Genomic DNA, 20,686 nt, shown 5'->3' on the forward strand with positions numbered 1-20,686 from the left:
AAAGAGGGTTCGAGAAAGAATCTTTGTGAGTAAATGGTGAAACTGATTTGGATCCATCCTGTATGCGGATCTTGCCGTCGAATGTTGCCTTGCCATATCATCACACTCGGCAATGACCTAGGTACATGTGCCATTTCGCCACCGCCAAGACGAACGAAGTCATCAAATTTCACGTAGAACTTCCACATGCTTTTCACCTAGCTCATGATATTGCATAATACTTGAAAGTTCAGCAGTGCCCTGTTGATTATGCGAAGGGGCTTCGTATACATCGGTTGCGAGCGCTTCATTCTGGGGCTCAGGATGCCAAGGCATGCTAGTACTGCTAGCGCTGATTTAATCTTCTGTCTCCCCACTGTAGGGGACGCGACGATCGGCACGATAGCTGGGGAAATTGCCGAAGAAAGAAGGGCGGAGGCGTAAAGTTAGAATTATACACCTCGGTCTCTGTCGTGCTGGTATTATTTGTTTAAAGTTTGTATAAACTTAGTGCTATCCTGTCTTTCTGACACTTGATCCAGATCTTCGGTAACACCCCTTCCGTTCAACTCCCACGCGATGAATGACTGGTCAGACAAACTTTATCTTCAGTGCCAGCCTGGCAATCTTATTACAACTTAAACAACTCTTGTGATTTCTACTTTACATTGAATTGGACAGATTCAATAAATCTATTAAGCCCCTGAAATCCTACCAGGTTAGAAGCATCAGGCTTTCAAATCCCAGCTGGGGAAGAGATGAGAGTAATATTTCGTCATCATGATTTTTCAGTTGAGGCTCACCTAACAGTAATATTCAAGTAGAGAGCTCCCATAAATAGGTTTTCTACCTAGTGCTATGATCTAGTTGCGATCTGGCTAAATGCTTTTGCTGCAGTCAAATGACCGGGGTAATTTCCTGTGCGGGGTAAATATGGGGTTGATTGGCTAAAGTCTAAAGCCCGAGACGTCCAACGTTCGTAATTTCCTCTTGGCAACCTATAATACCGGCAATTGCCATGAGAGCTGTTACCGTGCAGTGGCTTTTAGGGAGCTAGACCCATGACTCTGCTTATGCTAATATTTCAATATATATGGCTTCTAACCTCCTGCTGGGCTTTCGTTTCGTGACACTACACTCACCTTATTGACTCTTATGAGCCCCTGAATCATGGCCGCTGTGGAAAGCAAGCCACATTTTGTCGAAGGCGAAGGAGCCCAGGAGCTCCTGGAAATCGAAAACACACGCCAAAATATTATCCCAACTTCTGGTAAAGAAGACCGCGATGGAGCAATGCCTGCGGTTTATAGCAATGACGACTCCCCAGAGAAGATCTCTGCATCTACGCTCATGGCTGTGTTTGTTAGTACCGCTCGCAGTGATGGCCCCGTCATTGCAACGACTATGGCCCAATATTTCTGACCTTTCTCTTCCGCTTACAGTTCATGGGCATCTCTTATGTGGCTGCAATCTCTAGTGGACTTGTCATGCCTGCCGGTATTGTTGCTCAAATCGGTACGGCGCTCGGTGATATGGAAAACATAGGGTGGATTCCCGGTGGCTGGGGCATTGCTTCAGCCATGTCGTTTTCCGTAGCAGGCCGACTAAGTGACATTTTTGGACGCCGATATGTGTTGATATCGGGACAGGTTTTCACATTGATTGGCACGGTAAGACTCCGTAATCAAGCTCTCGTTCTCCGATTCATGGGATTAATAAAATTTCTCGCTCTATTCCCAGATCATCGGTGGAACCGCCCAAAAGACTACAATTGTTGCGGCCGGCTCTACCGTTACTGGCTTTGGTGCTGGCATAATATTTGTTTCCTACCCAGGCATCTCCGAGTTACTGCCCAATAAATACCGGTAAGTTGCCACCTTCACTCTCCCCCTGTAATAAGCCTCAGAAAGATAACGGGAATCCAGTGGCATGGGAATTGCGTGGACAGAATTTTGCCTCAATCTCCCTTGGGCCGGATTTGGCGTACTCATCGCTCAATTATTTGTTATCCATGCAACCTGGCGCTGGGTCTACTATATCGGCATCATTTACGCGACCATTTCTATTATAGGAACTGCCATCTTTTACTTTCCCCCCTCACGGCCCCGCAATGACTGGGAAAAATCGCGATGGCAGGAGTTGAAAGAGCTCGACTTTGTCGGCCTCGGTCTTTTCTCTGCTGGGATTACTCTTTTCCTGGTTGGGATTACATATTTGGGGAAGTCCTCATACTCTGTTCCTCTTGTGGCCTCAACAACCGCGATTGGTGGCCTTCTCTTGGTAGGCTGCCTTGTCTACGACTTTACTGTTGCAAAAGACCCTATCTTCCCATATCGTCTTTTCAAAATGTTTCGCGAATTCACTGTACACCTCGTTATCCTCTTCATTGCCGGCATGATTTGGCAGGCTATAACAACGCTCGGGCCCCAAGGGACGTTGTACATGTTCACGAATGATCCTCTTCAAATCGGATATCTCCAAATTCCTAACAACATATCGGGGTTGTTAGGAGGTTGGATCATGCCTTCGTTGGTCCATAAGATCAAGCATGTCCGCGAACAGATCCTTTTCGCTCTCCTTATGCAGACGGTTTTCACTGCTTGTTACGCAGCAGTGGTGCCAAACCACAAGACTGCCTGGTCTATCATGCAGCTTTTCGGCCAGTGCTGTTTTACTTGGGTTACGCTGCTGGCATACGTATCATCAGGGCTCTTTGTTCCGCACGAAGATCTGGGTGTTTCTGCTGGTCTGATCGGCACCTTTCGAAGCGCTGGCAACAGCGTTGGCAACGCTATTTTTGGCACAATCCTGACGTCGATTGTCAAGACGCAGATGCCTAAGCGTGTTGCGGAAGCTGCTATACAGAACGGATTTCCTCCTAATCAGCTCTCCGCACTTATTCCTGCTGTCGTGGAGAACGCGGTTGGCGTCCCCGACGTCTTTGCCAAGATCCCGCGGGCCACGCCGCAGGTAATTGCTGCCGCTTCACAGGCCTTCAAGGAGGCTTATGCCTACGCATTCCAACGAGTGTTCTACGCCACTATTCCATTTGGTGTTATTGCATTGGTGCTGGCGTGGTTTGTCAAAGACCCGAGCCCCTTGCTAAACAGCCACGTGGCCGTACATCAGGAGAGGGAGGTCCTTTCTGGAAAGCGAGCAGAGAAGCCTGGCAAGTCTATCGATGAAGGCGGCCCTCCAGCATGAGGAACCAGAGATGCCAACGTGATTTTGATCGAAGCTAAGAAATGTAATGTGGAAGCCCTGCCAGATAAGAAAGAAAAATATCAGGGTGACTATATCACATGCACAATCCATACTTGAAGCTATTTTATATTGTTTATCTCGTTTCACTGCCTTATTGTTCTAGCTGCATAACTATATGCACGGTCGTATTGGTTAACGTAATCGATAAGTGAGCTGCGCACTAGCCACTACCCGACTACTTTACAGCGATTCTACCGAATCTCTCCACGTAGGCCACGCCGTAACTCCTCAAGAATATTAAAATAATTGATCAACACTGCGTCCTAAGATCATCCTGACTCACAATATCATATACTGTAATACATTAAACCTCCCGAGTACATAATATAAAAAAATCACCCTGCATCAGGGCATTGGGGTGTTAAGGGCCTTTTCCGGGGTATGTTGTCAAAATCACAAAATAGAAGAAGTCTTACATCCTAGGGATAATCCAACTATCCATTCTATAGTACAAGGCCCACAGTAAGCGAAATGAATGCACAATATCAAAAATGTCAAAAATCAAAAGCAGTCTAGTGTGGGACTTTAGTGACCTGGCACTATAGAGTCTGTGAATCTGTGCTTGCTTATCTCCCATTCCCCCGACACAAACGAGCAGGACCCGCAAAGTGTCACGAGAACCCATGTAAAGGGCACCCTGGCAAGGAAGCTCTGGGGTTTCAAAGGCTCGAATAGCATTGGTAGAGGCTTGGGATCCCTGTCGAAAACCACCGTCGGCTCGTCGTTCATGAACAAAATTCCCACGGCACTCTCTTCGGTGAAATTCGTAAATCGACTTTGAATGGAGGGAAAGTGCCTGTGGACGACTCAAGGACGCCGAGGCTCCAATATTTTTCGAGAGGAAACACAGACTAGCACGGGAGTCCAAAATCTCCCCGAGGGTCAAACGTGAAGGGTTGGGAGGAGGTACAGTAAACGAAGGCTCCCCTCTGTACGCTAGTGAGCCATAGACACCCAATTTGATGGCAACAGACAGCCCTCCTCCCTGCAGGTGTTGTTGAAAAAGAGGACAAATTCCTTGTCGGAGCTTGTCGCTTACTTCTGGACGTACGTGGCCAGAGAAAATAGGCTTTGGTTTGGAACCGGTGAACTGTCAGACGATTGTTACTGTCTGACGCCAGACAAATATTGAGAACTAGGAGGTCCTCATGTCTGGCATTTCATCATAATCGCCTTCGTAGTTATGGGTGCAGCGGTTCCCGGGTGCTGTCGAAGCCAGCCAGAGGGATGAGTTGGGGCTGGGTGGCTGGTTGCAGCCGTGCTGTATATAATTAGCACGTGCGGAGTAAATTCAAACAGTGGTCTAACCGGCAGCAGCGGGAATATTGTCGATAAAAAGGCCGGAGCGAGGGCCGAGTATGTCTGGTATTGGAATCCTCCATATAGGTCGAGCTTATAGCCTAATTAGAACTGAAGGAACAGCCGCGAACACGTGGAGATGTTATCTTTGCTATTTCACCCAACTAGAAAGCAGTCAGTATAAGGTCCGGGGTGGTGTGTTTTAGCGCTGACATACGCAGGAAGAACCATTTGCGAGTGTCCAGGGATATAGATAGAGAAGGACAGCCAGCCATGTGATATATTTGAAATATATGTCGAGAATAGTTTGGATGGCGTGGGCGGAAGAAAAAACTGCAGCGTTGGGGAAGGGAGAATGGAAAGGGAGAAAGAAGGAGGTAGCGCATCTATATAGGTTGATTGGCAAACAAGGACGTATCTGCCCGACCAGGCAGACAGAAAACAAACAAGCAGATACGAAGCTGTGTGGGAGAGCAAATTAGATTTTTATTAACTGGTAAAGACGTAAAGAAGATAAACATTTTGAGATCCCATTCCCACCTTAAAGATTGACACTTATCACCTTTAATCGTCGTCAATTTGCTTGTAGACCTCAAGTATATCCACATGTGCCACCGCCGCATCATCCCCGTCAAAGATCTTGGCCAGTTCTTCCAAGGTGGGGCCTCTTGTTTCGACGTAAAAAAAGTAGACGAAGAGGAGTTCCATGAAGATCCAAACCTAGTACAACGACGGCAATTAGCACGGTACACGAAACGGGTGATTGTTTTGAAAGAAGTACGTACTGTGTAAATCAAAGATATATTCCAGTGATGAGGCAGTCGGTTCCAGGCAATAGCGTTTGTATAACTGCAATGTATTAGCCGATGCTGTATACAAACAGAACTAATGTATACGTACTTTCCCAAAACCAGGGAGGCCTGGACCGTCAAGTTCATGATCATAAGCCCTTTAGCTCGCAGGCGGTATGGGAGGATCTCAAGCGCGTATGCAACGAGAAGACCAGACCAGGCGATGGCGTAGAAAACGGAAAACAACCAGACAAAGACAACTTGGGGGTACCCTGCTGATTTGATGTCATGGGTCTTTTCATAAAAGGCGGAGACAATTGTCCATGAAAGAAACATCAGGACCATGCCTAGAGCAAGAACTGTTAGAAACTAACGTGGCACCAATAACAATCGATATAGTCACCTGTTGTAGATATGAGGAAGAGTGGTCTTCTGCCGATACGATCCACAAAGAATGCGCTCGACACACTGACAACCAAGCTCAGAAGGGTATTTCCACCATTAAGCTAGCAATAAAGAAGGTTAGAAGACCATACAAAAAATCCGGAAAGACAGCAAGACGAACCGGAATCTTTTTTGACTGTTCAGTAATGCCCATACTATCATAGATGAGGCTCGTATAGTTGGTGAACAGTGCATTGCCACTATACTGCGAGATGATGCCTAGGGAGACGAGAAGGGCAAGACGATATCGATTTCCCCGAGTCTTCATGAAGTCGAGGTAGCTGCTGTCCTTCTGTAGCTGCATCTCCAGACGGATAGTCTCCTTAATCTCACGATACTCAAATCGAACAGTCGTGTTGTTCGGGTCGCCGTTCGCGTGGTAATAGGTAAGAATATCCAAGGCTTCGTCGTAGCGCTCCTTGGATACCAGCCAACGAGGCGACTCTGGGACCCCTAGAAGTAGTCAGGCAAATGTAAAAGGTAGTATAGACAAACTGGGCATAATACTTACACCAAATAAAGATAATCTGGATAACAGCTGGGAAGACCTGAAGAAGAGTCAAGCTTCTCCACGACCAGTCGTTCTTGATATACATAGTGCCCCAGGCCATCCACGCGACAACTGCTTCAGCATTAGGATAGTTTATTTGTTCACTGGATTTGACTTACCCAGCGCTCCCAGGTTCCACAGGCAGTTATAAATGGTGGTGACCTTTCCACGGTGTTGCGGGTGGCAGATCTCGATTAGCAGAACAGGCGATGACATCTGGGCCAGACTGTTGCCGAAACCGAGGAGCAATCGGCCAACAACATACACTAGTCTAATAGTAAGTAAATATTCAAATGAGTCCAAGTAAAGATGAACTTACTCGGATAGTCCTTGCAGAATGCACCAAGTAAACCCCCCAGGATCATGAGAACGCAGCCGATGATAATAGGAACTTTCCGGCCCCATAAATCAGCAATGAAGGGGCTAATTGATCATTAGTATTTTCAAAATCCTCTAAAATTATTTATTGTAACAACTCACACAATTGGGAAGCTGGCCAAACTGCCAATCTGATAGATGGCATTCATTAGCCCTAACTTGGAGCCAACTGGGGTTCCAAAGTAGGTCTGCCACGCGTCCAAATTTTGAGATGTGTTCAGCATCATTCTAATAGAGGTCATTAGTAGGGCTATATAGCACGTGTGTGTGTGTTTTAGGGACTAACCCATCGTAACCAGTCGTGGCAGACGCAACACAGAGAATAGAAGCCCAGAAATAGAGCCTTCGCAGACCAGGCTCCCTCCACCACTGTACCTCTTCTAATTCCGGACTTTCAGCCTGGGCCACCTCCACCTCTGGCTTGAGGCCCGGTCCTCTTAGTCTAGTAGGCATTATGTCCTAGACCTCTGTCTGGGGTTGGCACAATAAGTTAGTTCAGGCAAGGTGTCGCGTGCGAAGTATCAGAGAATGAGCGAACATCACTGTTCACACGGAAGCGGATGACGCAGACCAGCCTTGCGGGGAGGGCCTTGCGGCATATAAGACAATTGGATTTGTTATGCCGCATTCTTTTGAGGGATGGATTTGCCGGTGAACCGAGGACGATCGTTTGTGGTGGCTGTCCTAGTCGAAAGCTTCCCCAGTTTTTGCCACAAAAGGGAACTCTAGAATTCTCGCATCCATGCAAGGCCGAAGGCTACCAGGATAAATTCGAACCGGTGGATGAGCTAACGCCTGAATAGGGCCCTGTTAAACGAGCCTTGCCCTACATCCCCCTGGTCGCCTACAAAGTTGACAAGGGTGCAAGGCCCGCGCTTCGCTTATTCTCATTATGTTTCAAGATTCTTCGGCTTATTATTGGTTATGCAAGCCATCTATAATGCTGGCGCATGTCCCTGCACCGTCATCATTCGCTTGTCTTGTGGAGATTGAGAATAATACAAGTGGCCGTTGTGTCGCTCCACAACGAATCCTGGTCGGTCCCACGAGCAGAGGCCCACCAGGCGGCGATCAAAGCGATCATCTAGAAAGAAGAGAAGGTGATACCCGTTTCACTCTGGGATCATCACGGGATTAAATCTGTCATTCGCTCGTGTTGGATATTTCCTTGGATCTCGTTGGCCATTTCATTGTTTTCTGGGGTAGAATCGAAGTTTAGCAACGAGGCTCCGTGACGAGATAAGTAAAGTAACGCGGGCTCAGCTGCGCAGAATGCGGTCGCGAAACAGAAATGGCAAGACGCCAAGCAGCTAACACGGGGGCTTGTTCATTTCCGACATAGTGTGATTTGGTGTTGGTCTCGATAGGTGGGCAGCCCCTGTGGCTGTCAAGGTTAATGAAGTGGAAATTAGCCGGAATGGTGCCTGGACCACGCGCTCGTTCGCCTGGTGAATTTGGAAGAGAGACACAACACAGGCTATTGTGCTGACGGCGTTTGATGGGGGCGATGATCCCGTATTCTCAACCGGCCCCCGCCTCGTACAATCCATTGTACATTTAGACGGCCCCAAGGAGAACCCAAGGGAAAGCACTTCAATTATAATGAATCGAATCCCCGAGTAGCATGTACGTGATATCCTTACTCCTCATAGCAAGAAGGAAAGACAACTCTCCGGAACGTTCGGTAAACACTGCTGCCATATAATAATACGAAAGCACGCCGCTACAACAGTCTTCGACTCCGCCGAGTGGCTATTTGCCAGACCCCGGCACGGATAGAGGGAAAACGATCTTCGCTCAGCCCTGGTGGGCTTTCAGTTCGGCAAATGGGTTAATTACACCTCTAGTCAAACTTTCTCTAGTGCTCTTTCTACATTCGACTTAGGCTCCGTGGCAAGAATAGTTCTCGTTCGCGATTTTTGCCTCGCTGAGCTTTAGAAATTGTCGTTCAATACCAAGTAATCGGGTATGCTATTCGTTGAACAAGTGAAAAGAGAGAACCATTGTGCTACAGAGCGTTGGTGCTAGCACAGGGATGACCATAGTCGACAAGGTCACCAATTAAGGCTCATGAACTGTTTTAGGATGTCTCTAACACTCCGAACCGAACAGAGACTCGGACGTGCGCATCACCTGAAAGTGATCCTCGCCTTCACGCGGCTCCATCTCCCGTTTCTCCAGCTTGACCACCTGAGCCATGCGGGGACCCTTGTTGATCTGCTGGAGGAACTTCTGCACGGTCTCATCACTCCCCTGGGCCTCGCCCTCAACCTGCAACCATTGGTCAGTCCGGTCGCGAAGACAGTCTTGCACCCAGGGAAGAGGGCTACGCACTCTTCCGCATGTGGTATTTCTCACATAGCCGTGCAAACCAAGACTATTAGCAGATTTCTGAACGAAGTCGCTGCGACGGTCAATATCGACATTGATGATGTCATCGGTTGATGATCTGGGGATTGTTCCCTACCGGAATCCGACACCTGTAGGAAATGTCAGTAAGAGAGAAGTTAATTCTATTTTCAGACCGGTATAGTATTGACCAAGCTAGTTGGTTGTGTATAGGGATGAGGGACAGTACCTTGCACGGTGCCGTGGACCTTGAAAGCAGTCTGCGGTCGAGTGTCAGCCTTCCGGGGATCTGGATATGGCTTAAATGACTGCTGTGGATGGGGGAGTTATCAGTAGTAAACTCTGGAGGATACTGACACGTTTGGTTGCCATGATGGATAGGAGTGAGGGAGAAAAGGCGAGGGAGTTGATGACGAGTGGCGCTTCACCGCGTCGGAGATTTATACGGACGGTTGTTTACAAAAGTTTGAATCACGACGACAGTCAACCTCGCCTACAAAAAGGTAGTTATAGCATCGAATATTTGTCAAATTTATCCTATCTCTGTGAACACTTTTTATTTGGAACAAAATCAGGGCGGTGATTGGTAATTCGCTTCCCAGGGTCTGACGGTCATATCGTCCGAGGCCGATGCTATTAGTTTGCCATCTGGAGAGAATGCCACTGCTCGGATCGGGCTACGATGGCCCTCTCTATTACCTTGTGAGTGAGACCAATGGTCGCATCCCACAGTCTGTTAGTCATATCGTTAGAGACAGACACCGCCAGTCGCCCATCTGGGAAGGGTCTTGCGTCCCAAACCCGACCGGTGTGGCCTTCCAGCGTTCTGAGTAGGCTGAGATGCATATTTAGGGTCGCAAGTATTAAAATAGGGTATAGAAAATAGTGAACTTAGGATGATGCTTGACTGGGGTTTTCGGCGGGAAGGAGGTTGGTTGATGAGAAAATGGGGGCCGCTGGTTGGAGGAAACAATTGATTGCAAACAAAGGGATGGGACAAATAGATATAATACACTAAAAACAAAACGAAAAAGAAAAAGATAGAAGACAGAAAATAGCAAGGTCGAAATCTAAAGCCCTATACAGTTTCATTAGTTGTACTGTGAGAGGTTCGTCAGTTGACAACCCCCCTGAGAAACAACCGCGGTTCTCCCAGCTTCCTTTCTTCCACTTTCCACTCCCTCCTCCCTCCCCCGCCAGCCATGCCACTGCGCGTCTAATAGAAGATGCCCTCCCTCGTTTCCTGGCTGCGGCGGCTCTACTCGCTCGACACCCTTGACACTCGCTTTACTTCCTCCGCCTCTGCGTCTGCCCAGACCGCCGCCGACACGCGACCTCCCGCCGCCAAAGATGCCCGCGCCAACGCCATCGCCCAGGGCGCACGCGCGCCTCTTTGGCGCACCCCCGAGTTTTTCGTCTACTACCTCTTCTTCATCACACTGGTTCCATTGATGTTCAAGACGGTCGTGGATGCTTCGAAGGGTGGGTGTTTGTCACAACGGAGATGGTTGCAATGGGATGCTGATCCAATGCCTCTACAGAGAACAACCCGGTCTATGCCAAGTACTCGCATTTGTTGTCTCCAGGCTGGGTTCCTGGTCGTTTGATGGTGAGTGGTAGCATGGCCCCAAAGTCTGCCAACTGAGCTTCGGCTGACTTGCGCTGCTTCCCACGACTAGGACAACTCCGACGCCCAATATGCGAGCTTTCACAACAACATTCCCTACCTTGTGGCGCTCCTCGTTGCGCACCCGCTTCTCCGTCGTTGTTATAATCTGCTTTCGAATCGTTCAACGCAATCCTCAACTTCCTCAGCGGCTGCCGCCGGTGATGCTCAGCTCGAACAGCGCATGCGATTCGATTTTGGATTTGGGTTGGTGTTTTTGGCAGCCATTCATGGGCTATCTGCTCTCAAGATCCTTTTTATCTTCAACATTAATTACCGAATTGCCAAAAACCTCCCTCGGTCTTACGTCCCCGCTGCCACATGGGTTTTCAACATCTGCACCTTATTTGCCAACGAGCTATGCCATGGATACCCTCTGGAGCCGATTGCGATGGCGCTATCTCCTGGTAGCGGAACACCAGGAGATAAAGGCACGCTGTTGGTGCAGTGGGCTCGAACACTGGATGGGTTTGGAGGGTTAATGCCGCGATGGGAGGTCCTCTTCAAAGTTACCCTCCTGCGCCTGATCAGTTTCAATATGGACTACTACTGGAGTCTCAACTACCCATCGGCAAGTCCAATTGAAGTAAGTCGTCCACCTTCCCTGTTTTTCCACCCAACTGACCGGGCTCTCCAAGAAGAAACAACTCGACCCTGCGGCTCTATCCGAAAGAGATCGCGTCAGGATCCCGGCAGAACCGGCTGCTTTCAACATGCGCAACTACATTGCGTATCTACTCTACTCTCCCTTATATCTTGCCGGTCCCATTGTCACATTCAACGACTACGTCTCGCAGCAGCGATATACACCACCATCGCTCAGTCGCACCCGCACCATCCTCTACGGCATCCGATTCTTCCTCACCCTGCTCTGCATGGAACTTATCCTACACTACATCTACGCAGTTGCAATCTCCAAATCCTCCCCGGACTGGTCGATCTTCAGCCCGGGCCAACTCAGCATGCTCGCCTTCTTCAACCTCCATATCATATGGCTGAAGCTCCTCATCCCCTGGCGATTCTTCCGTCTATGGGCTCTTGTCGATGGCATCGATCCCCCAGAAAACATGGTCCGCTGCATGTCCAACAACTACTCCGCCTTCGCCTTTTGGCGCGGCTGGCACCGTTCCTTCAACCGCTGGATCGTGCGATACATCTACGTCCCACTGGGAGGTGGCGGTGGTGGCCAGCGTCCTGTTAACGGCAAACCCACCGCCTCTCCTCCGTCAACCGGACTCGGCGCAAAGTTGCAGAAAATCTGTAACTTCCTCCTCGTTTTCACCTTCGTTGCGCTCTGGCACGACATCAATCTCCGCCTGCTAATGTGGGGTTGGCTGGTCACGCTGTTCGTCTTGCCAGAAGTGCTGGCTACGATGGCGTTCCCGGCTAAGCGTTGGAGCTCCCGACCGACGGCGTATCGGGTGCTCTGTGGTGTTGGAAGTGTGGGCAATATCCTCATGATGATGGTTGCGAATTTGGTTGGCTTTGCGCTTGGTCTGGACGGGCTGAACGACTTGCTTGCTAGTCTGACGGGCTCTTACATGGGACTGGCGTACATGGTCTCGTGTTGTGTGGTGCTCTTTGTCGGAGTGCAGGTGATGTTCGAGATCCGGGAGGGCGAGTTGCGCGCGGGCATCAACTTGAAGTGTTGATCAGCTGTGTATTGTCGTTCTTGGAGGCTGAACTGCTCTCAGCTGCGCCCTACGTATTTGCAATGAATATAGTATAAATGCAAGTTCTTGTTTTGCCATAGATGCCAATTGAGGGCAGTACCGAGTAAGGTAGTATAGTACATGATGTTCATAAGTCATTAAACAGGCTCTCTCATATCACTCAAAAAGCCCTGCCAGCAGAGGCTTGTCCTGCACTGATTCCCCAAACCACTTCTCCCTTTTATGAAGCTCAGAAAAACGCCCCACACCTCGAATCCTCATGCACCTTATAACATTCCAGCCCACAAGTTCGCAAATAGCAACTCTTGCACCGGATCTTACCCCAATACCCACACATGCAACAGAAATGCCTCGGCGGCGCTGACAACGAAGGCGGCCCTGCCCGCGACGCGTTATATGACAGAGGCGGTTCGGCAAGGAGGCGCTGCATGATTCGTTCTGAGGGCGCGGTGGGCGCATATGAGCGAAGAAGGGGATCATTGTCGTATTCGGTCTTGAGGAGCTTGGGTTTGCGCGCGGATTCGTCATCGTCGGCTTCTTCTGCCTCTGCTGTCTCGGGTATTGAGGGCGCGGGTGTTGCAGATGCTGAGGTTGTTGCTCCTGCTGCTAAAGGACGTTTCCGTTGTGCAGCATTGCTGCTCTTGCTCCCCTTGGAGGCTATCCCGCTCTTCGCTTGCGCCGCTCCGCCGCTCATTCCAGCCACACCCGTACCCGGCGCTGCACCTCCTCCCCCTCCTCCCGATGCACCCGCCGCACCCAATGAAATAGCAGCCTCCTCATCATCAAGGTGATTCCGAAACGTCTTCTGCGACTGCAAGATGCGGCGCACATTCGAGGTTGTCTTCGCGCGCGTCCCGCGCGCACCCGCCTCCTTAGCCTGCTTGACGGGAACGGGGATCTGCACGTCGCGCTGGTTCTCGCGGTCCAGCTCGGCGAGGTGTCGCACGATCGCTGTGTTCTGGCGCGACGTCATGTCGCCGCCCTTGCCTGCGTCGCGGATTCCGCGTTTTCGGCCCAGCGTCGGCGCCATCGCTGCTTTGGCGGGGTCGAAGCCTCGGTCTGGCACGTAGGCCCAGCCCGGTTGGGCGGTCGATTTGGTGTCCGTGAGGAGTTCGACGCGGAACATTGTTGCTTGGTTGTTTGTGTCTGAGGGGTGAGTGGAGGGAGTTTGGAAAGTCGGAGTTTAGAGGAGCTGATAAAATGCAGTTTGTCTTGTTTGCACCGCCTGCTGTATGAGCTGCTTATTTTACGAGGATTGGAACGGAGGTCCAAGTAATGAGTTTGTATTTGCACAATATCCCTAAATGCCTCCTGGAGTAAATCCACAGCGCCGAGGTCAGAGACAGCAGTTTCGTGTCCAACGCAGCTTGCTCCGATCTCCCCATCTCATGGCAAAATACATCCAACACCCACACAGCTAACAAAGGATAAAAAACAGACAGCTTTTCATTACTTCTTGTGCAGCCGATCCACCTTATCCTCAAGTTCTTTGATATACGACTGCAGCTTAAGTGTAGCCGACTGAAGCGCCTATATGTCCATATAGCCTCCCCCAAAACATGAGGGGGATATTCTGATCAGCCACCTGTGCACGCAAGAAACACGAAGAGCTGATATGGGAAAGTAGGGAAATACCGTAATATCTTCTGAGAGCATCTCGTTCGCAATCCGGTAGTTACCCAGGATATACCAGTACACCGAGGCGCCGGCGACGACGGCTCCAGTGAGGAAGCCGAAGAGACTGTCGGATGTTTGTAAGCTTTGCTTTAAGAGAACCGGAAGCGCAGGATGCAAATACATGATATTTCATCATTTTAAAAATAGGCATAGGGAAAAAGACAAAGGGAAGAGAAGATCTACTTACCCGCCCCGAAACGCGCCAACGGGTTTCCGCGACGGTAGAGGCGGCGCGTTCCATCGGGCGTGGGAAATGGAGAACGCGCGCGCGGCGAAGTGGCCTCTTCGCGGGGGAGAGAAGGGCGATCTGGTCATGACGACGACACACAAACCCACGTCCGAGGTTGAGTTGTAAGTCAAAGACAATGTATGTGTTTGGGTGGTGGCGAGGCGTGCGGTTGGCAGGTGATGACGAAGGGGTGGCCCGGGCGTCCGCGGAACTCGACTTGGGTATCTATACATAAACAACCACAACAAGGAGGCACCATCGATATGAAAAACAAAGAGGATATATTTGATGGCAAAATAAAACTACATGATTCTGGAAGATATCCTAGATGCCGACAACAAAAATCTATCTATACAGCGGCCGGGCGACAATATTACTTAGTTGGCCATCGTGCTCTCGTTGAATAGGTCCGCCAGGAGGTCGTCGCGGCATACGCCCATGTCCGGACCTTCCAGTCCGTACGTACTCTCGAAGAAATAGATGCTCAATCGGTCAAAGAATGGCCGCAGAATCCGCTCGACGATCTCATCTTTGGCGGTGTCGCGGATCTGGTCTGAGACCAGCCACGGCCGCTTGAGGCCGCGCGAACCGGTCTCAGTGGACTCGCCGGTGTTGGGAACGGTCGGTGAGACGTCACCGCGGGGACCGAGGCCTTGTGACACCTCGTCTGCCAGGGCGACAGGTTCCCAGCGGGAGGGTGGATAGATGGCGTCGATGGTGTCGGTGACAAAGAGCCACTCGAGGAGCTGGAAGTCATCCGGCGCGAGGACGAGGAGCGTGTCGAGCAGTTTAGATGCTTGCAAAAGGGAGTAAGGGTTATAAAGATCTGACTGTGATCCCTGGGGTACGGACGCGATGGCTTCCTGTAGCTCAGCATTGATCAATGGCCAGAAAGGCGCCATGGTGGTTGACGACGTCTTCAACGCGAGGGCACGAAGGACCATGAACACCTCTGCTCGCGTAGCAGACGACGGCGACGAGGAGCTGCTGGCACCCAGAAGATCTTCCAGCTTCTGGAGCAAGCTCGGCAGCTCGCCTACGAAATAGTCGTTATTGGCGGAGAGGATCAGCAACGCAATTCGCCGGAGGTTTAGTTGCGCCTTACGATCGGCCTCTAGCCGGGCTGCAGACGCCCCCACGCCAAACATAATGCCCGCGGCGCTGGGTGGTGGAAGGCGGCCTAGAATTTCAGACATGCGGTCTTTGTCCACGAGAACCCATTGTCGCAAAAGGTCCATCCAGCTGTCCTTGGCCAGATTGACAGAAAATCCGAAAAAGCGAGGATCATTAAATGCGTCGGCGATATCCTTCTTCCACGTCTTTGTGGCAGATGGTGCTTTGGCCATGTGCTGCAACAAGACCATGACATTTCGGTTGAGATTATTAGGAAACAGACGTGACCGAATTAGAGGGCCGATCACATTAGCAGAGACGTTCGAGATAGCAGTGCTAATGCGATCTGAATCGACCAACGTGGTGATAAAAGCCGGCATGGAAAATGCGAGGATGCTCAGCATATCATCTGGTCCAGTATGCGAGACCGAAGTCCGATCATAGTCCAACGACGATCTAGCCAAAAGACCGCCATCCTGGCTGAGACCCAGGGGCTTGCTGGTGAAGACTGCTGTGAGCAGTCGCACCAGTACGTCCTACAGCCAAGTGGTCAGTACACGAACTAAGATCAGTGAAATCGAAACTTACGCCGAGCTCCCTACGCATCCGGCGATCTTCACCAAACGTCGTATTCTCCAACTTCGCTCCCAGAATTGCAGCGAATTCAATCAAGCGAGGAAGAATCTGGCGATGCGGGAAGGGGTTGCTGAGAACATCTCGCAAGAAGGTTGTGCAGTCGCTCCAGATCTCATCGAGAACATCATCGTCCAACGAGCGAGCGTACGCAACCAAAAAGCTAGCGAGCTCAAACTCGGAAAGATTGGAAGTTAGGGAGGACTTGCGGCTCGCATCCAGCGCGGCTGGGTTGGTGCGGGTGTAGATCGCGTTGAAAACGGCAGGAATGGTGATCTTCGGTTGGGATCCGTCAAGTGTGTGAAGAAGGTTAAAGATGAGCGTCGCAGTCTCGGTATCGGACTTGGTCCACATCTCGACGACCGTCTCAAGACACTCAAGAGCCTCTGCAGCAAAGAAATGCTCCAAGATTCGCCGTGCTCGGTTTCTCATCCGCAGTGAGGTATACTGGTAAGACGCAATAGACTCAGTGTCAGGGGAGCCACTTCGATCACCTACTCCCCACTCCCAGATGGCAAAGCAAAGGCGAACGGCATCTTGGAAGCAGAGCAGGACGGTCAGTCGGTCGTTGGCAGCATTAGAGCGACCTTGAGTGCCGTCCGAGTTGAACACCCCAGATACCATGTTACCGAAGAAGCCGGGCGGTTGGTCAGGACTCTTCACGGCTGCAGCATTCGCCTCTTGATGTAGCAGACGCTGGTGGGCGTTCGCAATACAAGTCTCCAGACCAGTGAGCAAAGCGATAGTAACGTGTTCTGAATGGTCCTGCGGCCAGTCTTCTGTCTGCTGAAAGGCAAGCTGAAGTCTCCCATGGGATGTGCGAATCTCCCTGCAGAAGCAAGCTACCAGCATTAACATGACCTGAAATATCGAGCCCGAGTACAAAGGTAGCACCTCGCAAAGTAGCTCGATCCATTTGTCCACGATCTCCCGGGACTTCATCGAACTGATACCTTTCAAAAGGCAATCCAGCAGGCGCTCCGGAGGCTGAGGCATCTGAGGCAGCGACGGGCCTTTGTCTCCCTTATCGCTTGTAAATGATAGGAGAGAGGGACTTGTCAAGCGATCTCGAGAAGCAGCTCTGTGGTGTTTGGGCCGAGGCGGGGGTGGTGGCAAGTAGGCCTGCGCAAACCGCACCTTCAACGCAGCAAGGAGAGCATCAATAATGGCCGCCTGCACAGTAACGCTGCCACCCTCGTCTGCGGCAACCAGCAGGCGATCAACCAGAAGCTCATCGATGCCAGAGTCAGCCAACTCTTCAGATCCGGGGCCAAGGAGAAGCTGTCGCATGAGGTGGAGAGCCTCCGTTTGCAATTTCTCTCCTTCTGGACCCAGATCCGTTGGATCGGGCGCTTGCCGGCTGACTATTCGGAGAGAGATCTCGAAAATAGCGCTGTGAAGAGTTTTTCTTTCGCCGCCATCCTCCGATTTCGACGTTTCCGAACGCTTTTCCACCTGAGCCAACATTTTGGTAAGAATAGTAGCCCACCCATTATGCGAGAGCGCAGACAGTATATTCGATGACGTTCGGAGGAAGTAGTTGCATTCCTTGTAATCGTCTGGGGAAATGGTTTGATTGCTTCCGTCTCCATCATCAGGACCATTGCGCTCAAAAAGCTCCTCAAGTTTCGAAACAACAAGAAGAAGGACCCTAAAGGCGAATCAATTTAGTATTCTGAGAACATTAGGGTACCATAGGACTGATGGACTGACCGGTAGATGGATGATAAGTCCCCGAGCCACCGCTGAACACTCTGGGAGACGTCACTTGGTTCTTGAGACAGGAGATCAAGAACAATAAAAAGTGGGCGTTCAAGCATCGAGCACTGGTAAGAGAACAATGTGCCCCCGACTTCTAACACTTGTTTTGGCGGTTGGTCATGCGAGCTGTTGTGGCTATGGTTCCAAAGCACATAGAACCGTTCAGCTTGTTCTTCCAAAGCGAGATGATACGACCCTGCTGGTGACATGCTGACCATCAAAGATGTGAGAGAAGCCTCAACAAGATGATCAACCCAGGATAGCGAATGCAAGAGCCACAGGCATCGAACAGCTTCAACATGGAACTTCGGGCTCATTGGCGACAGATACTCCCACAGATAGCCGACAAGCGTGGGTATAAGATCAGAAGCGTCTTCGTAGCTGATATAGAAGCCGGGAGTGTGGATAAAGTACAAGCTGGTTATCGCCGAAGCGATTGTGGAGATAGTGGCGAAGGAGGCGGTGGATGGTTTGCTCTTTCCAATATCCATTCGCCCAGATAGCGCCTCATAAAAGCGCCGATCTCGAAGCACGCGAGATTTCGGGATTTTTTGGAGCAAGGTTACCAGGATATTAATTTTCTCGTGAAGGGAGGAGACATCGTCATGGCGTTCCAGCGCCGACACTGCCAGCTCATGTGCTTCGCGAAGGATCATCTCTCCAGTGTGCTTAGAAGCAAACGGCAAAGGAGGAAGATCTAGACTGTTCTTGCTGAGGTCGTAAAAGCGATGGATCCTGTGTAAAATGTCGGAGCCCCGGTTCTTCGAAATGCCATTGCTGGCAACGTTCTTCTCGGAGTTGGTTTTCCTCGAGAATGCTCTATCTGTGAGCAGCCCAGTCAGGCAGTTTAACACACTTGCTAATGCCCCTGACACGGCCTGTCTGTTGGCATGACCCGCGGACTGCATAGATGAGATATGGGTCATCTTGACCAGGACAGACAAAGTGAGCATAGGAACATGGACTTGAATCATGTCTTCTTCTCGAACGTTGAAGTTCTCGAGTATAAATTGAGCCAGATTCAAGTCGTTCACAACTTTTTCGTTGTCACTGTCCACATCACTGGACTGGTAGTCAATCAAGTCCAGCAGCTCGGAGAAAATAACACCACTTTCAACTCCGTCAAAAAAGGCACTGGCACTTCGGAAAACATCTTCGAACTGGCCCCTGGATGCTTCCTTTTCAAAGGCTTGAACGTTCCGCATTGTCGGTAGAAAAACCGCAGGAACAATGTATCCACCAATTTCCCAGCGGTCCATCAGCGACAAAGCAATCCTGAAGGGCTTGGTCCGCTCCGATGGGACGGGAGATGCCTGTTTGATCATATTCAGAAGGCCGGTAACCAAGGGCTGCCGACCTACCCGACTAAAGTATTCAGATTGTGAGAGCTCTTTGCCATCAGAGGGATTCCGAACAGCGTCCGATGACTGCTTCCGGCCATCAAGTGATGGGCGTTCATTCACAGGGTCAGGTCCCAGGAACCAGGCCCAGAGCCGACGGTTGAGGCTCATGTCTCGCCGCGCGACCACGCCCACTCCAGCGATAATCAAGGTTCGAAGATCGTCCCCGGGGATTCTGGATTGCAAGATTGGAGAGTTTAAGGGTAGATGAGTGACAAGTAAATCGAGAAAATTGCGCTGGACCAGGATCTGTTCGTCGGATAGACCAGACGCAAAGCACCGAATGAGCAGGCCGGGCTCCGGCAGAATGACGGCGTCCGCAGCGGCAAGCATTTCGGACGGAAGTTCTTGCTCATCAGTTGTATCAGTTGTACTTCTGCGACGGTTCGCAATACCCAGTCTCGGAAGATAGCGGTTCAAATAGGCCAATACGCCGAGGCGTCGACTGGGGTTCGTTATCGACGCAAGGAACAAACATTGCCAAAAGTACTGCCCAGATGCCCCTGCATCCGCTGTTCGCTGTGTTTCCATGCGGCCACCGACATCCCGAAGCTTGTTGATAATGCGTAGTGTTGGTTCGAACTCATCGCTCGTCTCCTCCTCAAGACCAGGCAGCAGCGCTAGAAGGATAGACTTAAGCGCCGGCCGTATAGCCCACAACTCCAGATCAACGACATATCCCTCCACTAATGACAAAAACAGCGGGCGAACGGTGAGTGACGCAAAGGTCAGTGTGGGCGCAAGGCCGGGGAAATACAATGGCAGGTCTCGCGATAGTCCTTCGAGCTGATTGCGAGTCGGTATGGATCAGTCCGGCTTCTTGTGTTCAATAGCAACAGATATGCGCACCTTAATGAGTCCGAAAATGTACGTGTAGACTTCCAGAGCCTTCTGATGGACGCCCGCGGGCAGCGATGGGTTCATGCATTGGGCCAGACGTTTCGCGACGACCACCTTATGGGGCACGATTGGTTGATCGGGAGGGTGTGTTTGGAGTGCCTGGCATTGTGACAATCAGTGAGAAAAATGTCGGTAACGAGTCCGCATCGATTGGACAACTCACCTTCAGCAGACGACTGAGAAAAGAAATGTAGTCAGCCCATTCTTGCAAAGCGTTGTCGAACAGGGACAGCGCTCGCTCGACACTGGACGCATATCGACGGTAGTTCTTGTCTTTCTTCAAGGATCCTATACCGAGCGGTCAGAGATAGACTCTAGCGACGTAAAGACCCAGGCACCGACCTTGTTCCTTTTTGCGCGTCAAGCTGTCGGAGCTTGCAGGAGAGTCCGACCTCGGAAAGGTACTAGGATCGACGCTCATGCTGCCAGTATTGGAGGTAGGATAGATGACAGACTACCTCCGTCATGCCTAGAACTCTAGCACATTGGAGAGAGCAGTGAGTTAGGGGGTGGTAGTTGGGAAAGGGTGTCAAGTTGGGCGAGGTGTGAAGGGGAAGAAGGAAGGCCACGAATTGTTGTT

The 20,686-nt window shown here is 50.7% G+C and overlaps 7 protein-coding genes across 7 annotated transcripts; 2 read left to right on the plus strand and 5 right to left on the minus strand.

Annotated features, from left to right (window-relative positions):
• Positions 1 to 1,149: 1,149 nt before the first annotated feature.
• Positions 1,150 to 3,183, plus strand: N7474_003215 (trichothecene efflux pump; the record flags this gene model as incomplete). The annotated part of the gene is made up of 4 exons (XM_057194630.1): positions 1,150 to 1,341; positions 1,422 to 1,649; positions 1,720 to 1,844; positions 1,905 to 3,183. The coding sequence occupies 4 exons, from the start codon at positions 1,150 to 1,152 to the stop codon at positions 3,181 to 3,183; spliced, it is 1,824 nt and encodes a 607-aa protein (XP_057055985.1).
• A 1,923-nt stretch (positions 3,184 to 5,106) lies between these two features.
• On the minus strand, positions 5,107 to 7,158 carry N7474_003216 (uncharacterized protein; the record flags this gene model as incomplete). Its single annotated transcript, XM_057194631.1, has 10 exons — positions 5,107 to 5,262; positions 5,328 to 5,391; positions 5,443 to 5,680; positions 5,737 to 5,839; positions 5,899 to 6,230; positions 6,289 to 6,399; positions 6,447 to 6,593; positions 6,647 to 6,750; positions 6,808 to 6,933; positions 6,992 to 7,158. 10 exons carry the CDS (start codon positions 7,156 to 7,158, stop codon positions 5,107 to 5,109), a joined length of 1,548 nt encoding a protein of 515 aa, XP_057055986.1.
• Positions 7,159 to 8,796: 1,638 nt separating this feature from the next.
• N7474_003217 (acylphosphatase) lies at positions 8,797 to 9,426 on the minus strand (the record flags this gene model as incomplete). Its single annotated transcript, XM_057194632.1, has 5 exons — positions 8,797 to 8,976; positions 9,040 to 9,109; positions 9,173 to 9,185; positions 9,284 to 9,365; positions 9,412 to 9,426. 5 exons carry the CDS (start codon positions 9,424 to 9,426, stop codon positions 8,797 to 8,799), a joined length of 360 nt encoding a protein of 119 aa, XP_057055987.1.
• An 854-nt stretch (positions 9,427 to 10,280) lies between these two features.
• Positions 10,281 to 12,372, plus strand: N7474_003218 (putative glycerol:H+ symporter (Gup1); the record flags this gene model as incomplete). Its single annotated transcript, XM_057194633.1, has 4 exons — positions 10,281 to 10,536; positions 10,596 to 10,663; positions 10,734 to 11,306; positions 11,359 to 12,372. 4 exons carry the CDS (start codon positions 10,281 to 10,283, stop codon positions 12,370 to 12,372), a joined length of 1,911 nt encoding a protein of 636 aa, XP_057055988.1.
• Positions 12,373 to 12,622: 250 nt separating this feature from the next.
• On the minus strand, positions 12,623 to 13,519 carry N7474_003219 (putative HIT finger domain protein; the record flags this gene model as incomplete). The annotated part of the gene is made up of 1 exon (XM_057194634.1): positions 12,623 to 13,519. One exon carries the CDS (start codon positions 13,517 to 13,519, stop codon positions 12,623 to 12,625), a length of 897 nt encoding a protein of 298 aa, XP_057055989.1.
• A 323-nt stretch (positions 13,520 to 13,842) lies between these two features.
• N7474_003220 (uncharacterized protein) lies at positions 13,843 to 14,385 on the minus strand (the record flags this gene model as incomplete). Its single annotated transcript, XM_057194635.1, has 3 exons — positions 13,843 to 13,923; positions 14,029 to 14,134; positions 14,258 to 14,385. 3 exons carry the CDS (start codon positions 14,383 to 14,385, stop codon positions 13,843 to 13,845), a joined length of 315 nt encoding a protein of 104 aa, XP_057055990.1.
• A 291-nt stretch (positions 14,386 to 14,676) lies between these two features.
• Positions 14,677 to 20,527, minus strand: N7474_003221 (dopey family protein; the record flags this gene model as incomplete). The annotated part of the gene is made up of 6 exons (XM_057194636.1): positions 14,677 to 15,948; positions 16,001 to 17,696; positions 17,759 to 19,992; positions 20,056 to 20,205; positions 20,270 to 20,383; positions 20,420 to 20,527. The coding sequence occupies 6 exons, from the start codon at positions 20,525 to 20,527 to the stop codon at positions 14,677 to 14,679; spliced, it is 5,574 nt and encodes a 1,857-aa protein (XP_057055991.1).
• Between the last annotated feature and the right edge of the window lie 159 nt (positions 20,528 to 20,686).

Source organism: Penicillium riverlandense, assembly GCF_028828495.1.
Source record: "Penicillium riverlandense strain IBT 135883 chromosome Unknown utg000002l_segment0_segment0, whole genome shotgun sequence".
Classification (NCBI taxonomy): domain Eukaryota; kingdom Fungi; phylum Ascomycota; class Eurotiomycetes; order Eurotiales; family Aspergillaceae; genus Penicillium; species Penicillium riverlandense.